Source organism: Mesoplodon densirostris, chromosome 16 (genome assembly GCF_025265405.1).
Source record: "Mesoplodon densirostris isolate mMesDen1 chromosome 16, mMesDen1 primary haplotype, whole genome shotgun sequence".
Classification (NCBI taxonomy): domain Eukaryota; kingdom Metazoa; phylum Chordata; class Mammalia; order Artiodactyla; family Ziphiidae; genus Mesoplodon; species Mesoplodon densirostris.
The window spans coordinates 83,956,639-83,982,316 of NC_082676.1; the positions used below are offsets into that span (position 1 = coordinate 83,956,639).

A 25,678-nucleotide genomic window follows, 5' to 3' on the forward strand; every position below is an offset into this window, starting at 1 on the left:
AGTTTTTTGCCTCCTGATAAGCACAATATTGCACCCCACTTCTGTAACCGAGCAGGACCCTATGAGGCTTTCCCAGAATAGGTCCCCCACGCATGTCCTCTGCCGCCTTTTGTCTGTAGAGAAACTTTAGTCAAAGAATAAATTTAGGGCCTCCCTGGTGGCGCAGTGGTTGAGAGTCCGCCTGCCGATGCAGGGGACACGGGTTCGTGCCCCGATCCCGGAGGATCCCACATGCCGCGGAGCGGCTGGGCCCGCGAGCCATGGCCGCGGAGCCTGTGTGTCCGGAGCCTGTGCTCCGCAACGGGAGGGGCCACAGCAGTGAGAGGCCCGCGTACAGCAAAAAAAAAAAAAAAAAAAAGAATAAATTTAATTAGAGAAGCGAGAAAATGCAGAAAAAAAGGAAAACAGTCAAACAATACAAAATAATAATGCTTTAGCTATTAAACAAAGTCAAGGACGTTTAATTCCTCCTCAAGGGCTGTAGATACTGTCCTGAGCCACGTCCTTTGAGCTGTTTTGCACAGACTGAAACTCCCACCAGGTGGAAGAAGTTAACTGTATGCTGCCCACAAGCACGTAGACCCCAGACCAGCTGGAACCAGAAGGCTGATGATGTTGAGTCCCCGTTACCTCACCACCAACCAATCAGAAGAATGTCCATGAGCTGACCACGCCCTCCTCCTTGAACTCCCTCCAGGGAAGGACACAGTCTTGAGGGCATTATCTTGCTGTGGGCCCTTGTGCCTGGCAGAGCAATAAGAGCTACTCTTTTCCACTTCACCTAAGACAGTGTCTCCATGTTTCTATTAGGCTGAGTTTCGGCAACACTTCCAGCACTGAGCACAGAAGGCCTGAAATCCTAGCAACTGTGTCCTTGTCTGGTTCATTTCCTATCAGTCCATTATGCAACAACAGCACTGATATATTTGTTCAGTTAAATTGTTGACTTGAGGCCCCACCCTTTTACTTGCTCCTGGTCTAAAGATAGAAAGGTAATTACACTTAGTAGTTGAGGTTTTTCATAGATTCGCTGGACATTTCTATCAGCAAAGGGACCACAGTTGCTCTACAGTCCTTGAAATCTCAACTCCTCTTTAATGGGGATCTTTTTTGTTTTTGTTTTTTTTGAACAACAGAAATTTATTTTCTCAAAAGTCTAGAGAAACTATGACTAGAAGTCTAGGATCAAGGTGTCAACAAGTTTGGCTTCTGAGGCTTCTCTCCTGGGGTTGCAGATGGCTACCACCTCACTGTGATCTCACGTGGTCTCCCCTCAGTCTACGTGTTGTCTGTGTCCTAATCTCCTCTTCTTAAAAGGACACCAGTCATGTTAGATTAGGGCCCACCCATAGGACCTCATTTTACCTTATTTATATCTTTTAAAATCCTATCTTGAAATACTCACATGCTGAGGCATTGAGGGTTAGAAATTCAACATACGAATTTGGGACAGACACAGTTCAGTCCGTAACACCCCTCTTCCTTGGACTAGTATTATCTCCTCCTAACCAGCCTCTCCACACCTCCAAAACCTTCTAGGGGGATTTTTTTTTTTTTTTTTGAGCAGAGAAAGGTTTGTTGCAGGGTCAAGCAAAGAGAACAGGGGGTGGCTCGTGCTCACAAACCCCGAACTCCCTGATGGTTTTGGGGGAAAAGTTTTTATAGGCAAAATTTGGGGTGAGGGCTGCAGGGTGCGTGGCCTTCCTCTGATTGGTTGGCTGTAACAGGGCATTGTTCCAGGAACCTTGTGCTCAGCCTGAAGTTGCCATCTTCCACCTGGCTGGGGGCCTTAGTTCCCACCCAAGTTGTCAATGACTTGCCATGCGCAGTCTTAATTTGGATGTCCGGTGCTCATCTGGGTGAATCTTCTCGAGTCCAAAGAGATAGAGCGATAGGATAATGAGAAAGATCGAGAGGAGAAAAGCCTTGGCCTCGGCGGGCTCCTTCACGGCCAGAGAACTTGTCTCTGCCAGATCTTGCAGGCAGTGTCAGTCACAACCTAAGGGCCTCCTTGAATCTACACGGCTCAGGAGAAGTCCCAGCCACCCTTCAGAGGGGAAGCCGCAGCCCAATAGGCGGATCGAGATTCTGCCCTTTGAGTTCCCACGCTGGGCACCAGAAAAGATGCTGCAGGAAAGAGAGTGCGGCGCGAGAGGATGGTCACGTCCCAGGTCTCAGGCGAGTCCCTGGGGTGGCCGCCAAGGGTGGGTTCTTGGCTTTGTGCAGGAAAGAATTCAAGAGCGAGCCACAGTAAAGTGAAGGAAGGTTTATTCAGGGAGATACACGCTCCACACACAGTGTGTGGGCCATCTCCGAAGGTGAGAGAGGCCTTCAAGGGGGTCTTAATGAATAAAGAAGAGATGCTCTTTGCTCTGGAACTGTTTATTTTGAAATAATTGCAAGACAAAAATGCTTTAAAAATTGTATAGAAAAGGTCTGATTTCAGAAAAATTGTTATAATACTGAATAACTGAATGAGTTACAGGAAGAGAAGACCTACAAGATGAAAATATTATTGGAAATAACTCCTCCGGAAGATCCGCTCTTAAACAGGGTAAGGGGAGTGTGAACTGGTTATCACCTTGCAGAAGGGCATTGCAGCAACATGTATCAAAGCTTTAAAAAACATTCACCTTTTTTTTTTTTTTTTTAACATTCACCTCTTTTAACCCAGTAACTCCATTTTGGGGGAATGCAGTCTAAAGAAATAAAGCTACAAAGATTCTGGTACATACATGTTCATCCCAGCATTCTTTCTCAAATAGGGAAATATCGGCTGTCTGATAATAGAGAAATTGGTTAAATTAAGGCACATGCACATAATGGAATGAAAAGTAAGCAGTCATGAAAAATGTTCTAACAATGGTTCAGCATGATTTCCCAATTTTGTTTAAAAACATGTTCATTATATATATACAGATGTAACTAGGAGATATACCAAAATATTCTCACATTAATGGTCTGCTAAGAGGACATTATCTCCAGAACTTGGTGCAAATCACTAGGACGTAGTAAACGCTCAACGCATTAAAAACAATTAAGGGGACTTCCCTGGTGGCGCAGTGGTTGAGAATCTGACTGCCAATGCAGGGGATACGGGTTTGAGCCCTGGTCCGGGAACATCCCACATGCCACAGAGCAACTAAGCCCGTGCGCCACAACTACTGAGCCTGCGCTCTAGAGCCCACAAGCCACAACCACTGAGCCTGCACTCTAGAGCTGGCAAGCCACAACTACCGAAGCCCGCGTGCTTAGAGCCCGTGCTCCACAACAAGAGAAGCCACCGCAATGAGAAGCCAGCGCACCGCAACGAAGAGTAGCCCCCGCTCGCCCCAACTAGAGAAAGCCTGCATGCAGCAACGAAGACCCAACGCAGCCAAAAATAAATTAATTTTAAAAAATTAAGAATAACTAGAAAATTCATATGAAAAGGAGGAAAGTTCAACCTATTTTTGGCTGAATGAACATTAGTTATCCCTGATTAATGGTACCGTGTATGGTCTTTTCTTTATAGTTCTAGGTTGCGAATTTTCTAGAAGGGCCTTGTCATCACCTAAGTTATGGGGATCACAAAAAACAGATGTCCACCCCTTGGGCGGCCTCCGACAGGCGTCGGTCGCGGGCTCGGGGAGCCGGCTCCTGGAAGCCGGGGCGCCCCTCGGGGCCTACCTGGGCGGGCGGGGCGGGGCCAGGACCGCGGCCGAATCGCACAAAGATGGCTGGCGGCCCGCCCCGCGCCCGGCTCCCGGAGTCCGGAGCCGAGCGCTCCCGAGCGTTCCCGAGCGTCCCCGAAGCCTAGAGAAACACCGGGAGCCGCGCGGGCGGGAGCGGCCCCGCCCCGGAGCCTGGGAGCGGAGGCGCCGGGGCGGGGGAGGGGAGGCCGGATGTGAGTGGAGCGGCCATTTCCTGTTTCTCTGCAGTTTTCCCCAGCTTTGGGTGGTGGCTGCTGCTGGGCTCCGGCTTCCCATCGGCGGAGGGCAAGGCGGCGTGGACAGCGGCCCCGGCACCCCGCGCCCCGCCGCCCGCAGCCGCGCGCCCGCCCGCCCGCCGCGCCCCGAGCTCTCCGCTCCTCGCCTCAGCGCCCGGCCGCCGCCGCCGCGGCCCAGAGAGCGGCCCAGATGCAGGCCATCAAGTGTGTGGTGGTGGGAGACGGGTGAGTGCGCGGGCCGGCGCGGGGGTCGGGGGTCGGGGGCCGGGGCTAGGGCTAGGGGCCTGGCGGGCGGGCGGGCGCCGCGGGCTGGCGTGGGGCCTGGCCGGGCCTCTCCCGGGCGGGGGGCGCGGGGCGGGGGGCGTGGGCCGCCACCCTCCCCGGGACCGGGCGACGCGGGCCTGGTTCCGGCTTTTTTTTTTTTGGGTGTGTGTGTGGTGGGGGGGAGGATCGGCGGCCGGAGGGAAAGTGAACTCCACCCTCCCGCTTTCTCCCCGGCCCGCTGACCGCTCGGCAGGACTCGCCCCGGGCCGCCACCCTCCCTCGTTTGCCTGTAGTTTGGGTGGGTTTAGGGAGTTGCCTTTCTTAAAAAAGGATCCCCTCTTGATTTTCCCATTAACCTCTCGAGTTTCATTGAGACCTTTCGTGGGTCCCGGCGGTCCCAGCTCGGTCGTAAGGGAGGAATATGTGCACGGGCTTGTTGGGGGTGGATCCTAAACTGATTCGCCAGGGGGTGCCTTCCGCTTGTACTTAAGCCACTTTTCTGATTTTTTAAGGGACTCTCTGTTTGCTATTAAGGTGGGGAAACTTTTAGGATTTCTAGCTGCGAGGAGCTGGGTGTGCTTAATTAAGACGGTTCCTTTCTCGGAACGTGGTGTGGTCATACATTAAAAAAAAAAAAAAAGGAAAGAAAGAAAAGAAAAGAAGAAGAAAAAGCTGACCTTCGCCTCATGCGTTAGGTTTGGGATGTAGCAGAACAGCCTTCCTGAGTCGGGCCGCCCTGTGACTCAAAACAGTTCTTTTCACTACTGTCTGTGGTGGTTCCCGGCCCTAAAGGAAGACTTGTCTTAGGCAGTTTTTTCCTCCCCTGGAAACAAGAATCTCAGTGTAATCCGAGGAAAATCGTGCGTCTCAGCATGGTTCGAGTACATGAGCGTTAACAAGGAAGCTCCAAGAATTACTACCAGTTGCAGCAAAGTCAGAATGCAACTGGTACCTATTTGGAGTCTTGTAAAGTCGAACGAAGAGTTCTGGCATCCCTGTACCCTAAACTTGTTATAAGGGCTGGTTTGCTTTTATGCCTCTCGGTGAGTTTATGAGTTCTCGGTTTCTTTAGATCATTGTAAATTAGACATTTGACTTGTTTCTATAACTAATTCAGATCCCTGAAGGACAATCAGACAACTGATTTTTTTAAAAAGATGCCCTCTGTATGATTTGTCAGGCTCATAAATGTGAAACATTATTAACACTTCATAGTTCTGTATATAATTAAAAATTGTAAGTCTCTATTTAGGAATATGTATAGTAGTTTTGTGTTTTTTTAACTCTTTAAAAGAAAGCTTTAATTTGGGGGAAAATGTTCAGTTAATTGATTTAACAGTGAAATCACTAAATTCATTTAAATGAAGTTTTGATCCTTTTGCTACTGAATTAACTGAGCATATGTCACTGTCATAGGAACATTTTAAATTATCTGAACTTCCTTTAAAAAATAAGAATACGGAATCAGTAATACATACTAGTTTTTTTTAAGTCATATTGCTGATAATCCATTACCTAATCCTAGAATGTAATATTCTTATTTGAAAAATTTAAAAACATAAACACAGAAGACATATTCAGTTTACTTAATTATACTTACAGACTATGGACCTCTACTGTTTGCCTTGGCTTGTTTATCTAGTCAAATACTTGTTGAATGCCTACTGTGGGATCTGGATCCTTCCTTCATATCCCCACCTCACCACTTATGGGGAAACCCTGAGCCTATCACTCATCCCCCAAGAGAGTTGCCTCAAGGGGAAATTGTGAGGATTAAACAAGACGCTGGATATTAAGTGCCTCACAGGTGCCTGGCCCCTACTGAGTGCTTAGTGAGTGCCAGCTGCCAGTATTTTTATTATTATTGCTGTTTCTATCACTCGGAGGCACTGCTAGGCTCTGTGGAAGGAGTGTTAGGCATAAAGCACGGTGACCTAGAGTTTTCTGTCCGTTTTTTAGTACTGTATTTGACATTGATGTTGACATTAGAAGTGAAATGTACCTTTACGAAAAAAATTGATCCGTATTACTTTAAATCAGGGCTAACATGTAGCAGATATGGCTTAAGTGAAAAATCTAGATATATACTTTTTCCATCAAAAAATATTTTCCTGGTTTTATCTGAATAAACTATATTCCTGGTGGGAATGTTTTATTAAAAAATTGTTACAGCTGTAAGTGCGGGTCTAAATTTTGTGGCGTGAATGTTGCTTAATGTTGTGGAATTTCAGGCAATTAGGGGCAGTTTAAGCAGGGAAGGCAAACTGGTTGAGGTTCCACAAATTGGAGGCTTCCTTATTTTAAAAATATTCTTGGGAATTCTGGTTAAAGGCTCTGTCGTAACTGTATCATAATTAGCACCAATTAGCCTATATTCTTCTTTTTCTTTTAGAACTTAGCTTCTGCCTCTGACATTGTTTTTTGTTAATTAATTAATTAATTTTTGGCTGCATTGGGTCTTCGTTGCCATGCGCGGGCTTTCTCTAGTTTAGCGCGCGGGGGCTACTCTTCGTTGCAGTGCGTGGGCTTCTCGTTGCAGAGCACGGGCTCTAGGCGCGCGGACTTCAGTAGCAGCACGTGGGCTCAGTAGTTGTGGCTCATGGGCTCTGGAGTGCGGGCTCAGTAGTTGTGGCGCACGGGCTTAGCTGCTCCGAGGTATGCAGGATCTTCCCGGACCAGGGATGGAACCCGTGTCTCCTGCATTGGCAGGCGGATTCTTAACCACTGCGCCACCAGGGAAGTCCCCAAGCCTATTCTTCTAATGGATTATTTTCTATACACCAATTCAGTTGGCATTGAGTATAAAATGTGAGGTAAGTTTTGATGCTTTTTGTGTTAATCCTTCTGTTGATCCTGATTCTGTTAGTCCTTCCTGAACATGGGGTTTGTCACTTTAATTTGGGGAACCTCTGCCCCACGATTTTCTCTCAGCTTTACTTAGATAAGACAGCATCTCACATTTATGATCAGCCACATTTTAAATTTTTGGCTGCACTGTGCGGCACGTGGAACTTCCCCAACCAGGGATCGAACCCATGCCCTCTGCAGTGGAAGCGCAGAGTCCTAACCACTGGACCTCCAGGGAGGTCCTGAACAGCCACTTTTAATCGTGCGTTGTTTTGGCTTTGCTTGACTGGGAGGCTGGGGGTGAGTGACTTGAGCCCCCGCCCCCCTTTTCACTCCAGATGGCGTTAGTGGTCTCTCCGGCCCAGTGTCTGATTTAGACATTGCTGTCCAGGAATTTTTTTAGTTGAGCATGATAAATGCCTTCCATGATGTCATCTTGGTAGGAATGTACACCAGTTCCTGCCTGCTTCCATGGAACAAGCAGTAATGGCGTGATCCATGAGTTTAAGTTTCTGCATTGCCTTCTAAATTTATGTTTAGTATTTGAATCTGATCTTGGTTGGTAAAATTCTGTGTAATGTGTTTTTTGTTGTTGTTTTAATTTCAGGTGATAATTCCAGCTAAAAGTTTGGGGTTGGGTTCAGTGAAGGAGTATCAGGAGTCCATTTTTAGAAACCTTAAAGCCACCCTTTTATAACTGTCTTTTGCTTTAGTCAGTTAATGTCTTTGTACTTCCTACTTTTTCACCTCTGCATCATCAGGTAGCTCTAACTTAGAATTGTAGTCTTCCTAGAAAGGAGATGTTTTACCAGGGATCCTGCTACCAGGGCAGTTACCACATGTCACCAGACGGAATTTTTTCTTCCAGCATCTTAATGTGAAAAATGTCAAACATGGGAAAGTTGGAAGAATTGTGCAGTGATCACTCATATACCCACCACTTAGATTCTGTAATCAAGAGTTTGCTCTATTTGCTTTATCACATGGGAACATGTTCCCATTTGGGGGAAGTAGTTTAAGAGGATTTGAGACAGAAGTTGATTTTGGAAGGAGAATGGGGGTGACACACAGTTAGATAGAAATTCTTGGCTTTGAACTCTGCATCTTTAGCTGACCCATATAATCAGCTACCCCAGGGTTAGGCTTGGTGGTTCTAGAACGAGTCTGGAGTAATGGCTGCTTCAGATTTGAACTCTATCGTAGGTGGCATCTTCAGCCTTGAGTGTTTTAGTAACTTAAGTGTTGAGAATCTGAACTTTTTGAAGCCTCCAATGGTGATAATGACTGGCTTTCTCTAAGTTGGTTGGAATGTCCCCTGTTGGTGGCAGAACATCAGAATTTCAGTTAGGGTTTTGTGTTTTTGTAGCACTAAATTGCTCTATTAATCCATACATTTTCTGAACTTTCTGCGTAGTTATACATTTACTGAAGGGCTGGTGTCTTCAGTAAATGTATAACTGAAGTCCCCAAAACCTATTTCTTGGCATAAATTGAGGACTTTCATTCAGGGTCTTCCATTAATGCAATAAGTATAAATATATATTTGATACTTATAATTAACATTCCACTACATTCTATTAATTTGTTCTTAAGATCCTAGGTACTTCTAGGGGTTAGGGGAGGGGGAATTAGAAGGGAGTCAGAAGGAACAAAATTCCAGTTATAAATAAGTACTAGGGATGTAATGTACAACATGATAAAGGTAATTAACACTGCTGTATGTTATAGATGAAAGCAGTTAAGAGAATAAATCCTAAGAGTTCTCATCACAAGGAAATAAATTTTTTCTACTTCTTTAATGTTGTACCTTTAAGAGATGATAGATGTTCACTAAACCTATTGTGGTAATCATTTCATGATGTATGTAAGTTGAATCATCGTTAAACGCCTTAAACTTATATAGTGCTGTATGTAAAATATACTGCAGTAAAACTGGGGAAAAGAGATCTAGGTAATTTTAGACAGCAATACAGGCTCCTTATTTTGGTTTACAATAGTCATTGGAGAAATCTGGATTTTCTGTCCTACTAAGATCAGTTTATCTTTTTTATTTTTTTTAAGGCAATGCAGAATCTTCTTCTTTTTGAGTTTCCTGGATCCCTTACTTTTTTCTTTCTTTTTTCTTTCTTTCTTTTTTTTTTTTTTTTGTCTGCTCTGGGTGGTGTGTGGCATCTCATTAGTTCCCCCATCAGGGCTCGAACCCATGCTCCCTGCAGTGGAAGCACAGAATCTTAACCACTGGACTGCCAGGGAAGTCCATCCCTTACTTTTTTTGTTTGCTTGTTTGTTTTGTTTTGTTTTGTTTTTTGTTTTTTGTTTTTTGTTTTTTGTTTTTTGTTTTTTGCGGTACGCGGGCCTCTCACTGTTGTGGCCTCTCCCCTTGTGGAGCACAGGCTCCGGACGCGCAGGCTCAGCGGCCATGGCTCACGGGCCCAGCCGCTCCGCGGCATGTGGGATCTTCCCGGACTAGGACATGACCCCGTGTCCCCTGCATCGGCAGGCGGACACTCAACCACTGCGCCACCAGGGAAGCCCCATCCCTTACTTTTTAAAAAAAATAAATTTATCTATTTTATTTTTGGCTGCATTGGGTCTTCGTTGCTGTGGGCGCGGTCTTTTCTCTGGTTGCGGCAAGCGGGGGCTACTCTTCGATGCCGTGCGAGGACTTCTCGTTGCAGTGGCTTCTCGTTGCAGAGCAAGGGCTCTGGGCTCATGGGCTTCAGTAGTTGTGGCACGTGGGCTCAGTAGTTGTGTCTCACAGGCTTTATTGCTCTGTGGCATGTGGGATCTTCCTGCACCGGGGCTCGAACCCGTGTCCCCTGCGTTGGCAGGCACATTCTTAGCCACTGTACCACCAGGGAAGCCCCATCCCTTACTTTTTTAACGAGGAAATTGCCAGTGTTTCCAGATTTATCGATTTTTATGTGCTTTTAAGTTTTGGTTTATAGGTTTCAGGAAGTAACACTGAAGTTTACTGAAAATTTTTTAAGGAAAAGTTTCCCTTGAGGTTCTCCTGATGGAAAAATAAAGGACATAGTAGGAACATAATTTACTGGCTTTGGTCTTGATTATTTCTACAAGATAGAGCAGGAGCATAGATAGGTTTAAAAAATGTGCTCAATTGCCGTTAGATTAAAATGTTGTGTGATGACTCACTGTCACTTAAAACTTAAATAAATATTTTCTATGTACATTGTCAACTTTGTAACCCGTAAAAGAACTAGTAACAGTTGCGATTATTTATCACAAATAAGATACTTCTTAAATTAAAAAAAAATGTGTTGATGTGAATGTTCTTCTAGTAGACTCATGTTCACTTTCTAGAGTTACAGCATCTTTCAAAGATTAAAAAGAGACCGAACCGAATAGTTAAATATATAAAATTGGAAATTCCAAAGCAAATAGTAACTTCCAGTCAAGACTGACCAAATAACTGCTTCCATTCTTTCTGTGGAGAAAAGCTGTGACTTTGTCTAGAGCCGATGTTGACTTTGGCCTCTAGCATTTATTTGTGGAGTGTGTTTAAAAGCGGTGAATAAATACACTAATGGGAGGTAAATAACCTTTTCTTTTTATCTGTTTTTTAAAATTAAGTAAACATTTAAATCAAAGGTTGGACATGTATTTATTTAAAAAGTCAGAATTTTATACTTTACTAATTTTCTTATAGAATACAGCTTTTTAGCAAATGATTGGTAATAAAATTTCATTTAGTATCAGGTGATGCCAGTACCTTGAACTCCTTTACAGTTAAACCTTCCAAAAGATGAAGCCTCAGCTGAAGGTGGAGTTTCAGGAAAATAAATTTTGGAGCATTTAAAACACAGTTGGGGCCTCCCTGGTGGCGCAGTGGTTAAGAGTCCGCCTGCCGATGCAGGGAATACGGGTTCGTGCCCCGGTCTGGGAGGATCCCATATGCCGCAGAGCGGCTGGGCCCGTGAGCCATGGCCGCTGGGCCTGCGCATCCGGAGCCTGTGCTCCGCAACGGGAGAGGCCACAACAGTGAGAGGCCCGCATACAGCAAAAAAAAAAAAAAAAAAAAAAAACACAGTTGGTGGTATTTATAGTGATGGCTTTGTTCCTCATACATATAGGAGAGACTTAGGACAGGGTCTTGAAGTGAAACTGTGATATTTTAACATAACAGTTAAAACTTTTAGAGCTTCTCATCTTTGACATTAAGAGGCAATAACTATTCACATTTTTACACAGCAACATTTGTAATTTTGGAAAGAGATTCACTTATCATGGCCTTAGAGTCCACTCTCTTCCTCAGCTACCACGTCCAGCCCCTGGCCAAGCCACGCTTCTTCAGCCCCATGTCTCGGTAGCTCTTGGAGTGGCCCACTTCCCTGCACCCTGAAACCCCCTCCACGGTCCAGGCCACCAGGGCTGGTTCCTGGAACACAGTGGCAGCTGCTTCCTTGTTTTCAGCCTCCAGTTTCAGCTTCTTTGGTCCTCTTTCCACGCTGTCACCAGAGGCTTCTTCTAAAAATGCAAATCTAATGGTTTCTTGGCAACAAGAATCTTCTGTTATTTCCCAAGTAGCGTCAAGTTCCAGGCCCTCAAGGAGAAGAGAGGACAACGTCTTCGGAGTCCCCTTTGCCACTTACCCCTTCTTTCTTCATCCTTCGGTTTTACTGGGCTTCTTGTAGTCTGGGTCTCCCCACGTGCTGTTGTGCTTGCCTAGAATGTCCCTCCTTGCTGGGTACCCAACGCCTCATCAGTCTCAGTGACATTGCTGCCTCCAAGACTAGGTTAGATCCCTTTGCTGTACATTTCCAGAGCATCTTTAGTAACACTTAACCACACCTATAATGTTATGTAATGACTGCATTTTTCATTTTTTAGTTTAATAACTGCGTAAGTTCCATGAGGTCTTGTTCGTTGCAGTATCTTTAGCACCTAGTGTACTTCTGGCATAGCACCCAATTTGTTGGTATAGATTGAAATCGCATTAATGCTCACAGTAGTTTGGCGATGGAGTTGGTAGTTTTGCATCCATCTTACAATTGAGAAAACTGAGGCATAAGGAAGTTGAAACTTAAACAATTCCAGCCAGTAAGTGGTAGAGTGGGCTGTGGGTCGCACATCGGTGACAGTGACTTCAGATATCTCAGACTCCTACTCATTCAGGTTGGTTTTTTTTTTTTTTCTTTAACATTCTAAGCTTTTAACAAAATGTATGGCCGATGAGTCATTTCTGTTTAGAAAGCCTTTAGGAGTTGGACACTAGCTCCTGATGATGTCATGTTTGACTATGAGGCCTTTGGGGTGAGGGAGTTCCAGCTTTTGTTAAGCCTTAATACTGTTATGAGTGCAACAAGTATTGGCAAGACCGCCTGGGCGTGTAATCTGCTCTTGTTGAGAGGTTTTTGCTAAGAGTGCAAGGAAAATAGAAAAGCACTTAACTTCTTTATTGTGAGTCCTAATTTATAGTAGTAGTTGAGATTGAACAACAAAATCTTACGACTCAGAACTCCAGTGTATCTCGTGACCTTGATGAGCCAACAGAGGACAACAGGGAGATGGACCCGTGTAAAGAGCATTTATTTGGTGAGCCCTTGGGAGGCCAGGGACTCTTGAGAAGCCCCTGAAGCCACCCTGTGAATGTTGGAAAATTTGGAGAACGTGTGTTGGCTACTGGTGCAGTGATCGTCTTAATTTTTAGGTGACACCCCCCTGAAAAAATTTTCAAGTGGTTGGGAGACTTTCATCACCGCCCTGGCACACTGTATCTGCTTCCAGTTGTGCGGGAGGCCCTCCTGTCTCGGGAGTATTTCTACATTCTTCTCTGTTACTTCTCCTCTTTGCAGCTGTCTGGGAAGTTTACTCCAGCGTCCCTGAGCCATTAATTAATATGTCTGGAACGTAATGTGTTAGCTGCTCTTAAAGTTATTGGTGGATGTGAGGATGTGGCAAGTGGCACGTGAATGCAGATGAATTAAAGTGGGAGCAGTTGTGTGTGGTGGTTGGTGACTAAGCACTCTCTTTAGAGAACAGTTGTCACTGATGGCCAGAGGGGAGGCTTTAGGAAGGTGGTAGGATTTTGAGCTGCCCCTCGGAGGCAGCAAAATATATTACTTAGCAACAAAATGGAAGCTGGAGAGGAAAGCTATGTTTGTGTATTAGTATTCATCAAAATAATTTGAGGATAGATTGGCAGATTCTTGGATGAAAGCCTTCTAGAGATCTTCACAGAAGAGACTTTCAGTTTAAAAATACTTTTCCCGGGGACTTCCCTCGTGGTGCAGTGGTTAAGAATCCGCCTGCCAATGCAGGGGACACGGGTTCGAGCTCTGGTCCAGGAAGATCCCCCATGCTGCGGAGCAACTAGGCCCGTGCACCACAGCTACTGTGCCTGCGCTCTAGAGCCCGTGAGCCACAGCTACTGAGCCCGTGTGCCACAACTACTGAAGCCCACGCGCCTGGAGCCTGTGCTCCGCAACAAGAGAAGTCACCAAAATGCCGGTGCACTGCAACGAAGGGTAGCCCCCGCTCGCCGCACCTAGAGAAAGCCCGTGCGCAGCAACAGACCCAACACAGCCATCAGTCAATCAATCAATCAATCAATTAATTTAAAATACTGTTCCTGTTCAACCTTGTGCTTATTAACAAGTATTTCTTGACTACTAGTGCTAATACCTAAAGCCAAAACAGAGTGTGAAGCCTCTGGACTCTGCCTTTCTGAGTAGTTCTAGTTTGTTTACTTTAAATTTCAGGATGAAACTATGTGTAGTGTTAAATAAAAGGTTATAGAAACTGTTTAGGGCTAAGTACTTGATGTATACTTCTTGATTTTTCTATAAGTTATTTTCACCCAATAATGAAATCTAAGACTGCATTCATGTTGACTAAGCAACTTACACCATTTTTTTCTCTCCTTAGAGCTGTAGGTAAAACTTGCCTCCTGATCAGTTACACGACCAATGCCTTTCCTGGAGAGTATATCCCCACTGTGTAAGTATCCTGAGTTAAACTGGAAATTAACTTGTCTGTGATGTGTTGCTTTGGATTCTGTTGACCTTTGTTCTGCTCTTTCTTAATCCTTATGCAAACAGATGTGATTAATTTTCCTTTCAATCACTGAGGTCTCATTATAAGGTATTTGGACTTTTAAAAAATACTTAATCTGGGGGCTTCCCTGGTGGCGCAGTGGTTGAGAATCTGCCTGCTAATGCAGGGAACCTGGATTCGAGCCCTGGTCTGGGAGTATCCCACATGCTGTGGAGCAACTAGGCCCGTGAGCCACAACTACTGAGCCTGCGCATCTGGAGCCTGTGCTCTGCAGCAAGAGAGGCTGCGATAGTGAGAGGCCCGCGCACCGCGATGAAGAGTGGCCCCCGCTTGCCACACTAGAGAAAGCCCTCGCACAGAAACGAAGACCCAACACAGCCACAAAAAAAAAAAAAAAAAGTAACAAATGTTCAAGTACAATTGGTGTCTTTAAAAAAAAAATAATAATAATCTAATGTAAAGTTTCTGCACAGTGATGAAGCACACAGCTTTCCTAATTGCTTTTTAGATATTCAGGAAGTGAAAGTTAAACCAACTGTGAAGTACAGAGACTGGATAATATAAGAGTTTCAGATAAGTTTGGCTTTCTGGGCTGTGTGTGTGCAGGGTCAAGGAACTTGAACAAAATACTCCATTATGTTTTAACTGGCCTTTTCTGGCGAGTAATCCACAACGGTTACATGTCACTGTTGAGTTATTGGGCTTTGGAATTGAAACCAGGGTGTGTGTGCGTGGTGGGGTGTAGAGTGGGGGGATGGATGGGAGGACGGAATCAGCTACTGAGCTGCTTATTCCCTGTTGGCAGCAGAACTGGGCAGGGGTGGAAAAGTGCTTTTCTGATGATGGGGCGACCAGGGAGCCTCGTAACGCACCGCCCTGCTGCCGGGAGCTCCGTCCTCATGGCTGCGGTGCTGCCGGAGAGGAAACGCCTCACTTCCCACTGTGCTCACCCGCTCAGACACAACAGGCACATCTCGGTGTCCTGTGTGTGTTTTAATATAAGTGGGGTCACACTGTCCTGAATTTATGGTGGGGACTTTCTTAATCTCCACATGTAGCTAGAGCTAAATCATTAACAGCTGTTACTGACTGAAGTGCTGTAGTGGACTTAACCACTGGCCACTTGGCATTGCACAGACAGGGCTGGCTAAACATCATTGCACGTGTCTTTGTGCACATGTGATAGATAATTAGAGGAATTGTGGCAAAGCAAAGGAACGGACACTTCACACTTTGATAGATGCTACACAGTTGCTGTCCCACAAGCTGTCACTTTGAGCAGCTGTGACTGAAACACCCCCTTCATACATACTGTGGTTAACATGAGTTGAAAAAAGTGACCTCCTCATTTGCATTTCTGGTCACCGGTGAGGTTGAAATCTTTTGAATGTTTACTGTCCGTGTATACTAGTCTTCTGTGAATTGCCTTTTGAAATCCCTTGCTTGTTTTTCCACTGAAAATTCTTACTGGTGGAACTTGTGTGTATGAGAAAGATGTACCCCTCTGTCTCTCGTTTGTCTTTGAACTTTGTTATGGCGTCCTCTGCTGCTTTATGTAAACATGCCATTCTGCCTTTTCCCTGAGTTTAATGTCTTATTAAAAATGTTCTGTAGGATTTTTGTAGCCGAAGTTTTTCTTTTTCATTCATTTAGAGTTTATTTTTTGGTATGGTATGAGGCAGGAACCTGATTCTTCTTCACAGGTTGAAAAGAAAAAAAATCCCAGTACCGTTTATTGAATAATCTGTCATCTTCCCACTGAAGCAGAAATACAACATATGAGACCTTTTCTTTATGAAAGCTGGTTTGTTCATTAACTTTTATAAATCACAGTGGAACTTACTCAGACCATGACTTTGCTGTCACAGTGTAGTAAGATCCTAAGTTTTAGTCTTAAGTATGCAAAAATTAATTCTGGAATTCTATTTTAAAGGCTGACGTGTTGTATTCTGCTTGGCACTTGCCCTGGTTTACCTTGTGATGCCAGATTTTAATGAGCTACTCCATGGTACTCGCCGTAATTTTTTAATGTCAACCTTATTTTCCCCCTGTCAGCCTGTAGGCCTTCTAGGCTTCCTCTTCTTGTAGCTAAACTAGTTTGTGTGTAGCAGCCTCAAATTAATTTAAATACCTGTGTGAACTCACTTTGAAAGCGTTACACAGTAGCTTCTCAGATCCAGTTTGCTTTGCGTTACCCTGCACTTTGGCCGCAAGGTGGATGACCAAGGCTCAGCTTGTGGGGGTGTGTTCTGGAAACACTGCCGGTGCCGCCGTCCTGGCGTGCCCCCTAACTGAGAATGACTCACACGTGTACATGGAAAAGTCAACACGTGGGGTTTGAAAGAGGGATTAATTTTATACTTTATTTCTTCCTGGGGAGAAGACCCTTAATGTTCTCTTCATTAAAGGCAAGCAGGTTTTTATTGCTGACAGCGACTTGTTTTGGTTAAATTTAGTAGCTTGTTCCTGTTTCTCGGGTGTTTTTCTCAAGTGCTGCCTTTGTTTCCCTTACACTCCAGTTCCCGTTTTCCCTCTGCTTCTCAGCCCTTGGGAGCCTCGCCTCGCACCTGCAGGCTGGGCTGGGCACCTGCTGGCCTGGCCGCCGCTGGGCCTGCCTCGGCCTCCTCAGCTTTCTGCCTCTGCGACCCCAGCCTGGGCACCACTCAGCTCCCAGGTCTGTGCCTTGTGCTCCACGGCTAGAGACTAACCATTTTCACTCTGTTCCGCAGCTTTGACAACTATTCTGCCAATGTTATGGTGGATGGAAAACCGGTGAATCTGGGCTTGTGGGATACAGCTGGACAAGAAGATTACGACCGATTACGTCCCCTGTCCTATCCGCAGACGGTGAGGAGCACGACTGATTTTCAGCTTGTCCTTTACAGCTCCTGATTAATTAATTCATATCACCTCTGGATTTGCTTATATTGCCATCTTTTGAGTATATCGAGTAATAACAAATAACATTAAATTAGTTCAATAGTGAATATCCGCCTAGATGCAAACCAGGGTTTTGCTTGTTTTTATTTTTTGAGCATTACCGTTATTAACTATGGCACTGTGGGTTTTACATTCCTCCGTGTAGTTTTAGGACAGCCGTCTGAAATAGGTATTGTTTTGTTTTGGCTAAATAGTTTTAAGAGCAGTTAGTTTCTAGATTAGATTGCTTTGTGACAGTTTTGTACCACAGAATCAAATTAAGCAGTGAAGATTAAGGTTTCTTTAGATCAAGTTAGTAACTAATCTTACAGGTTTAATACTGTTTTTCTATAAAATACATGTTCGTTTTTTGCAGCTTTAGTACCTAAATCTTCTCAATGTAGGTTGAGGTTTTAGCTTTATAAAAATGTGTCCACTGCATCCAGTCAGAAAACTGTTAGATTGGGTTTGCTTGCCTATCAGTTAGTAGCAGCTCGTCTCTTTACCAGAGCTAATTATATGGAGCCGTAGCTGGAGGACACATGGTCAGAAGCCACTTTTCTCTCAATAAGCAGTTGTCTTACTTGTATCATTTGCTTCTTGTTACATGTCTGTTCTTTGTTTTAAAAGTGCCTTTTAAAACAGCTTTGGAGCGTTAGTGACTAACTGGCCAGGGCAGTTTGCACGGAAGCAATTGAGCGAATTCCCCGGGTTCAAATTCCGCCTCCCCTTCCTCGCCCTGTGACCGGGCAGGTTTCTTCACCTCTAGTCCTGCCCCATTCCTCGCAGGGCTGGATGAGTATAGATGTAGAGCATAGAGCACGTAGAACAGCCCCAGGCATGTCGCTGCTGTTGGGACTCCTCCTCGCGTTTGGGTAGCTGTGGGGAAGCCCTCGGTTCCGAGCTGCATCCAGAGGAGAGGAAGATGCAGGACTGGCTCTCCGCGGGCCGGGCAGCCGGAGGGGTTGGGGTCAGGGAAACGTGCCGGAGAAGACAGGCCTCCGCCCTTGCACTGATTTAATTATCACTTTGTTTTGGGCGGGAATGTGAGTGAAAAGAAGTAATTAGTTCTAGTCTACCCAAATCTTGTTTTTTTGCTTTTGAAATACGGCTTTTTCCAAGCAAAACTTATTGTCTTTTCCATTTGCTTTCTGCTAGAGGAATTGCCAAGTTTCTTTCTTTTTTTGGTCCACGGCATGTGGGATCTTAGTTCCCGACCAGGGGTTGAACTTGCACCCGCTGCATTTCAAGTGTGGAGTCTTAACCGCTGGACTGCCAGGGAAGTCCAGGCACAGTTTCTTTGAGCTGTAGATTTTTGTTGATTGTCCTTTAGCCAAATTCTGGGAAGAGTGCTAAACAAAGACCAAAACCATAAAATGGGAGACTTGAATTGGCTGGCTTCTCAGTTAATCTCCAGGTAAAAGTTAACTGTGATTACGTATTAAAAATCAGCCCATAGTCACCAAATGGTTTGAATTCTTCAGTATTTTTCAGTAGAATAGTTTAGGAAACCGTTCCATCCCCCGTGGGTGCTTGCTGAGTCCAGGTTTCAAAGGCATCTGCATTGAGTGGTAGAGTAGGAGTCCCCAGCCAACTGGATACATCTGGAGGGTGGCGTGTCACTCCTGAGAAGTGAGAGCCGTCTGCTGTGCCGTGGGGGGTCCGGGAGGGTGGGGTCCAGGGCAGGGTGCGGCTTCTTCCTCTGAGGCGGTCGCTCGCAGTAAGTCCAAGGTGACTTGGCGAGACCCCCACTTTGCATGCTGAAGAACACCTAGATAAGTGACACATTGAATCAGGCTGTAGTGTGTGAGGCCTGAAATCCAAGTGCGTGTTGTCCTTTCGGGGCCAGGACTTGAACTTTCCACATCCCATCTGGGGAAGGCAGTGGACTTGCACTGCAGTGTGTAACCCACCCCTCGCCAGCTTAGGAGCAAAGAGGGGCGGGCACCCAGCCAGCAGTTAAAGCTGTGCCTGCCTGGACTCCTTTGGAGACGAGAGGGTCATCTTGGCTACCGAGGGCCGCCCCGAGCGCTGAGATGCGGGGCCTGGAGGGTCTCCTTCCTCGGGCCATGCTGTGCTGCCAGGAGGAGCAGACCCTGGAAGGGACAGGCTGGCACCTGGATTTCTTCTTGGCAAAGAGAAACCTCTGAACTTTGTATTAAATGAAACCCGGTGTCTGGTTTGCAGGCCTGTTTCTGTGGCTCATCCATGACGCTGCCCTGACCGCTCCTGAAGGGCCAGCTGGATGATTTCATACCAAGATCTCCCCACTCTCTAGGTCTTCGTGACCTACAAAGAGACGTGTGTTTCCTGTGGTCATTTAATCCTGGCATCCTCTGTGTAGCTGAGTTAAAACTGTTTAAACCATTAGCTTCCACTTGGTTCTCCAAAAGGTGGTGGGCACGGGGTCATCCTTCGGAGCGGTGAGGTCCAGCCCCCTCGTTCTCCTGGGAGAGGCTGGGCCGTCTGCGGACGGCTCCGCCGGCAGGCGGGCAGGCAGGAGCGCCAAGGGCTGCTGTCAGTTTGGGGCCTGTGAGGGAGATCGGGCTGCGGCACAGGAGTCGAGGTCGGTGGAGGCCCAGGGGCGTCTGGTGTGGGGAGGACAGGCCGCCACGGAGGGAGAGTAGCCTTCAGACCTAGGGGGAGATGGGCCTGAGACCCAAGACAGCAGCTCAGGAGGAATGACGCCGCCCCAGGACACGGGAGTGACCCTGTGAGGAGGGCTGAGGACAGGAGCACAGCGCGCACGCCGTGTTGGGGCGTCAGGTCGGAGAGCAGAGGCGGGAGGGGCCGGACGCTTGGCGGTTGGTCGTCAGAGGCGCGAGAGGTGTTTGCTTCGAGCCGTGTTTGGGCCAGGGGCAGAAGGAAGAGGAAGGAACAGGCAGACGGTGTCACGTTAACATGGGACGGGAAGCCTGTTTCTTCTCCGTCAGAAAGACGTTCTGAAAGATGCAAAGGGTAGAACAGGTGTGGTTAAAGGATATGTTGAAGCTGAGTCTTTGTGGCCGATCCCCACGAGTCCCTGTATCACAGTGAAGCTTTGGCATCGCTTCAAGGTCTCGGGAGGACCAGGCTTCAAAAATAGCCCATAGATTAAATCAGGATAGTTCGAGAGACTTCAACATTTCGCTTTAAGCTGTAAGTCGGAGAAGCTTGAGTGAGAAGAAATTAAAATAGTCGTTTCGCCTGTCGTTCTCCTGATTCTAGAATTCCAGGTTCTCTGTGGCTGAAGAGCAAGTCTTCAGTTCTTACTGGAGCAGCGGAGTGAACTGAAAGCACAGCGATCCACGCTGGACGTGCGGGCACTTCCGGGCGGCCCCTCCACGCACACGGGGGGCGGGAGCAGCGCCGTCCTCTCAGTAGAGCGGGTCCCTGAATTTGAGCCGCACTCCTGTGAGGTCACAGCCCTCACACCCGGCCGCCTTCTTGGACGGCGTCTCGGCCGAGAGGCCTGCCATGCAGACAGCCGCATCTCCTGTTGGCTCCGGCTGGGCTCCTGTCTGAGAACTTGGCCGGAGAGCTTTGAGAGGTGTGTCGTTGCTGATGGACGCCCTCGCTGAGGGTGGGACACCGCTCTGACACGTCCTTGCTGAGCGGAAGCCGTGGGCTTCATGCTGGGGAAGGAACCTGTGCCGCCATGGGTTGAAGGCGTGCCTCGGTCTCCACCATCTGTGACCTTCACAGGGTGACAGAGCGATTCAGCAGCACCTGGCGTTATAGACCCACTGGATCATCATCTGCTTTTAGATCCCTTGGGAGGGTTGAGACAAAATTCAGATGAAGAATACGTAACTGGTTATATTGATTTTTCTTCTCGCTTTTTACTAAACTCAAACAAAGTTCTCATGCATTACTAGGTTGGAGAAACGTATGGTAAGGATATACCCTCCAGGGGCAAAGACAAGCCGATTGCCGTATGTAAAACTTTCAATCGACTTCAGTTTCAAGCTTTATCTGTTCTCTCGTTTCACTTAGTTTTCCTAGGATTTCTTATTGAGCCTCACGTTCCTTGAGTGTTTTATATTTAACGCACTCGAGGTTGGGGTTTTGCCTGACAGTTTACCTACTGGCTTGAATCAGAGCAGTGTGTGAACTGCTTTCCTCCCCCTCCCAGGGGACAGGAGGGGCTGTCGTGAAAGGGCCCCTGTCCAGGCTGGTTGGGGAAGGAGTGCGGAGGCTCTACCTTGCAGCTCACGTGGCCCGAGTGCTTGGCGGGAGCGGGACTAACTACGCTGCGGGCCCTCCTTCCTCCCGCTTTGGTGTCCGGTGTGCAGGGCCTGGCGGGCGAGGCTGTGCGGCGCTGGTGAGCTGACCCACCCCTGCTTTGAGATGTTGTGATCAGCCCAGGTGCCGAGATGCTGTGGTGATTCTTGGACAAGCTTGTGCATGTGCTAGCATTTCCAGTGTCATTTACGAAAAACTATTGTGTGGGATGTTTCTTCCCTTTCAGGTGCAAGATATCATCAGCTGGATGATCACAAGTGTTAACTTGGGAATTGTGTGCATTTCACAGAGTAGCCTAATTGCCTTTTTCCAGGAAAGTGTTTCATAAATCTAGCATTTTAGAAACTCCTAGGCATTTTTTAACATGGGTAAATATTTAAATTTCACTTTTTCTTTTTTGGCCATGCCTCGTGGCATGCGGAATCTTCGTTCCCTGGACCAGGGATCAGACCTTGCCCCCGCTGCGGTGGAAGCGTGGAGTCCTAACCACTGGACTGCCAGGGAAGTCCCAAATTTCACTTTTTACACAATACGGCACGAGTTTTCCGGAGGCCCTCCTTGGGTCTGAGAAGCTGACAGCTGGCAAGACGCCACTTACATACCAGATGGTCCTCCCTCCCAGAGGGACGTGCCTGTTTAGCGAATTCTTGAGACCCGGCTTTGTGCCTGGGAGTCTGACGGCAGTTCTTTAAGAAGCAGTTGAATTGGAACCCAGTGACCATCTAAAAATGTTTGTACTTAAGATTCGGATGGTAGCGTAATGAAAAGCATACCATTTGAGGATAACAGTTTTTAATTTGAATCTGCTTCTGACGGACTGAAACCAAGTTTTATAGAAATATCGCCATAGTACCTGACACTCGTTCCTGTCCCCGTGTAGTAACAGAGCATTAAGTTAGTTCCCAGTGGGAGTTGGGAAGGATGGAAAAGAGGCCTCCCAGGGGTCTAGATCTGATGCCTCTCTGTAGCCTCGAGTAACTTAGAGCGTATCTCGTCCTCCACTCCCCTTCTCACTGGTAACTGGTGCTTCACATGCTGGTTCTGGTCTGGGAGTGTCTGACTACACTGCAGGGGTGTCGGGGAGAAGGCGTATGCCCTGGTCCCATGCTTCCCTCCCAGCAGCACTCAGGAAGCAAAGTGCATTCCTCACTGTAAGACTGTTTTCTGAACACCTCCCTGTTTTCTTTTTATAGGATGTATTCTTGATTTGCTTTTCTCTTGTGAGTCCTGCGTCATTTGAAAATGTTCGTGCAAAGGTAAGTGGGATATTTTAGGAAAATATTTTGTTACATAATGTCACTCTCAGGAAGAAACATTAAAAAATAAAATACCATTTACTGATAGAAACTTTCAGTTAAGTTGATTTTAGTAATTCTACTACTTAGGTAATTTTTTACATAAGTAATCAGTTTTTTGGGTACATGACTTGAGTATGCAGAGTTCTGAAGTCTCAAGGTCTGATACAGAAGTGCCGTGTTCCTGGTTAAAATAATGCAGCACTTCGGAGTCGGTCTAATAAAAATAATGACCATACATTCTACTCCGGCATCTTTCATGAACGTAGTGAAAATGACAGGCGAGAGGCCCTTCAGTTGGGATCGGGGACGTGTCTGGTGGGGGTAATGGCAGCAGAGCTGAGACCTGGGTCCAGATAGTTTTAGTCTCATCCTTGAATATGTAAGGGATTTTGAGATGACCTAAGAACCTGGCCTGTTTTACCAAAAACAAAGTAGCTGGGGGGGGGGGCGGGGGGGGGGGGTCGTCCCTCCTCTCTCCTCTCTCACGGACAAGTAGACCTGTCAGTAGGGGCGTGAGTCCTGGGCTCCAGGCTGGCTAGGCACACACCGCAGCCAGTCGGTGGTTCTGGAGGGTGTGAGCTAGGCAGGGGGACGTGGTGACCAAGGGGGTGGTTGATGCAGTTGGGCACCTGTGTGGATACAGTTCAGGCGAGGGCGGTTCCCAAGGAGAGGCTGACTGCCTCCTCTGCTGGTGCCTAGTGGTACCCTGAAGTGCGACACCACTGTCCCAACACTCCTATCATCCTGGTGGGGACGAAACTTGATCTGAGGGATGATAAAGACACGATTGAGAAACTGAAGGAGAAGAAGCTGACACCCATCACCTACCCGCAGGGCTTGGCCATGGCCAAGGAGATAGGTATGGAACCCCCCATTGTCATGTCTGCTTTGCCCACCTTTTTATTTTCGTGGTGGAGGCTGCAATCCCGCCTGGGGAAGTGGACTCGGGGTCTGGCTTGCCTTTCGGGACCCCGCAGAGCAGGGCCCTCGGTGCCCTGTCAGGGTGGGGGGCGCCCCCGTTCTGATCTGAGGGTGAGGCTGTGTTTCCCACAGGTGCCGTCAAATACCTGGAGTGCTCGGCGCTCACGCAGCGAGGTCTCAAGACGGTGTTTGATGAAGCTATCCGGGCGGTTCTCTGCCCGCCCCCCGTCAAGAAGAGGAAGAGAAAATGCCTGCTGTTGTGAACGTCCGGGCCCCTCCCGCCTGTCCCGTTCCCCAGGACCCTTTGTACGCTTTGCTCAAACGGTGGAGCCTTCGCACTCAATGCCAAGTTTTTGTTACAGATTAGTTTTTCCATAAAACCGTTTTGAACCAATCAGTAATTTCTAGGTTTTGTTTGTTTAAAGTGTAAGAGTTCAAACTTTCACATTCTATTAAAGTTTAGCCCTAAAATGACAAGCTTCCTTAAAGCCTTATTTTTCAAAGCCCCTATTCTTGCTCAGATTAAGAGTTGCCAAAATACCTTGTGAACTAAGTTGCATTGTTGGGCTAAGAACACTAAGCACTAAACTGTTCAAAGACCTTTGTCTGGAAGAGACTAGCTTCTGAGGCAGGAGATGCAGACGCTCGCTAACGAGTTTCAGACGCGAAGAGCAGTACAGCCTCCTTCCTGAAACGTTGCCATTTAATGCATCCTGACTTACCAGCCCACGTTCACTACCTAACACTGTACTGTACGTCATAATGAACGAGTGTAACAGCTCAGCTCTTTGGATCAATCTTTTTGATTTCGTAGTGAGATTTTTAAAACAAATTAGTGTATTAGCTTTTGTGAGATTTTGAACAGAGCTTTTACTCCCGTGTTCCCTCCGATGAAGCATTCTGCTCTGGCTGTGGGTGCGCTGGGTGGAGTGTGTGGAACACTTGTGATCAGAGGGTGAAGACAGTATTTTAACAAAATATGGAGATTAATTTACATTGTATACGTAATAATTAAACTATTAAAAGTGTCACGGGTAAACGTTTTAAAAGGTTAATTTCTGTCAAATGCAGTAGATGATGAAGAAAGGCCGGTATTATCAGTAAGTGTTTTCTTAAGCTTTTCCTTTTCCTTAAACGTGCCCATCCCTCCTGAAATTGGGCATTTAATCCATCTTTGACCTCATCATTCTCATAGTTGCTAACTTATTAGTAAGTGCTTTTCTTATAGAACCCCTTCTTAATGAGCAATATGCCTCCTTGTATTATAAAATCGTTCTGAATATGCATTAGAAAATTTTTTTTTGTAGATTAGTAAAAGTGCATTCCTGTTTTCATGTTACCTTATCCAAAGCTAGTAAGCGCTTTCCTTGGTTTTCTAGTAACTAGGTGTAAAAATCCTATGTTGCAGCTTTACAGTTTTTAAAATACTTATTAAACTGTAAACCCTGCCAGATCACCGACACTGCACCTGGACTAATCACACTGACCGCCTCTTGCCTCGCAGCGTGCACACACTTCCTGTCCTTGCCCTAACGATGTCCCTTGGGGTCTGTGAGGTTCTGTCAACCCCGTGCTCGTGCTAACGAAGTTCTGTACAACTTACCCACTGGCAAGAATACGAGCTTGGACCTTTCAACCACTAGAACAAAATTTTTTAAATTGACAGTTGCAGAATTGTGGAGTGTTTTTACATTGATCTTTTGCTAATGCGATTAGCAGTGTTTTGCATGTATGACTTAATAAATCCTTGAATCATGATTGGTAATACTGGAGTTCTTGAGAGCTTGGGGAACCACCTGCTGGGGTATGTGTTTGTTTGCCTCCCTGTAAAACCCTGGGTCGTTGGATGTTCATTTCCAACGCATGTTTTCATGGTGGTGGGGACAGGGAGCGGCCCCTCTACGGGGAGAAGATGGAGGAACCAGCAAACAAAGAGGGGGCGTTGAGTGACGTTCGGTTTGAGACCTGGCGAATGTTGGCGAGACTCATGTGATGTCCACGCGGGGACGTGTGTCAGCATCTCGGGCCAGAGCTCTGGGCTGAAGATGCAGATGTTGGAACCCGAGCTGGCAGCCTGGTAAGGTGGAGACTGACGATATGACTTTAAGATCCTTTCTGGGGCCTCCCTGGTGGCGCAGTGGTTGAGAGTCCGCCTGCCGATGCAGGGGATACGGGTTCGTGCCCCGGTCTGGGAGGATCCCATATGCCGCGGAGCGGCTGGGCCCGTGAGCCATGGCCGCTGGGCCTGCACGTCCGGAGC

General features: G+C 46.8%; 1 protein-coding gene across 1 annotated transcript; it reads left to right on the forward strand.

Moving 5' to 3' along the window:
• The first annotated feature begins 3,905 nt into the window (after window positions 1–3,905).
• RAC1 (Rac family small GTPase 1) lies at window positions 3,906–25,176 on the forward strand. Its single transcript, XM_060078567.1, has 6 exons — window positions 3,906–4,153; window positions 13,928–13,999; window positions 16,786–16,903; window positions 22,393–22,455; window positions 23,197–23,356; window positions 23,551–25,176. Exons 1-6 carry the CDS (start codon window positions 4,119–4,121, stop codon window positions 23,679–23,681), a joined length of 579 nt encoding a protein of 192 aa, XP_059934550.1. The 5' UTR covers window positions 3,906–4,118; the 3' UTR covers window positions 23,682–25,176.
• The last annotated feature ends 502 nt before the right edge of the window (window positions 25,177–25,678 follow it).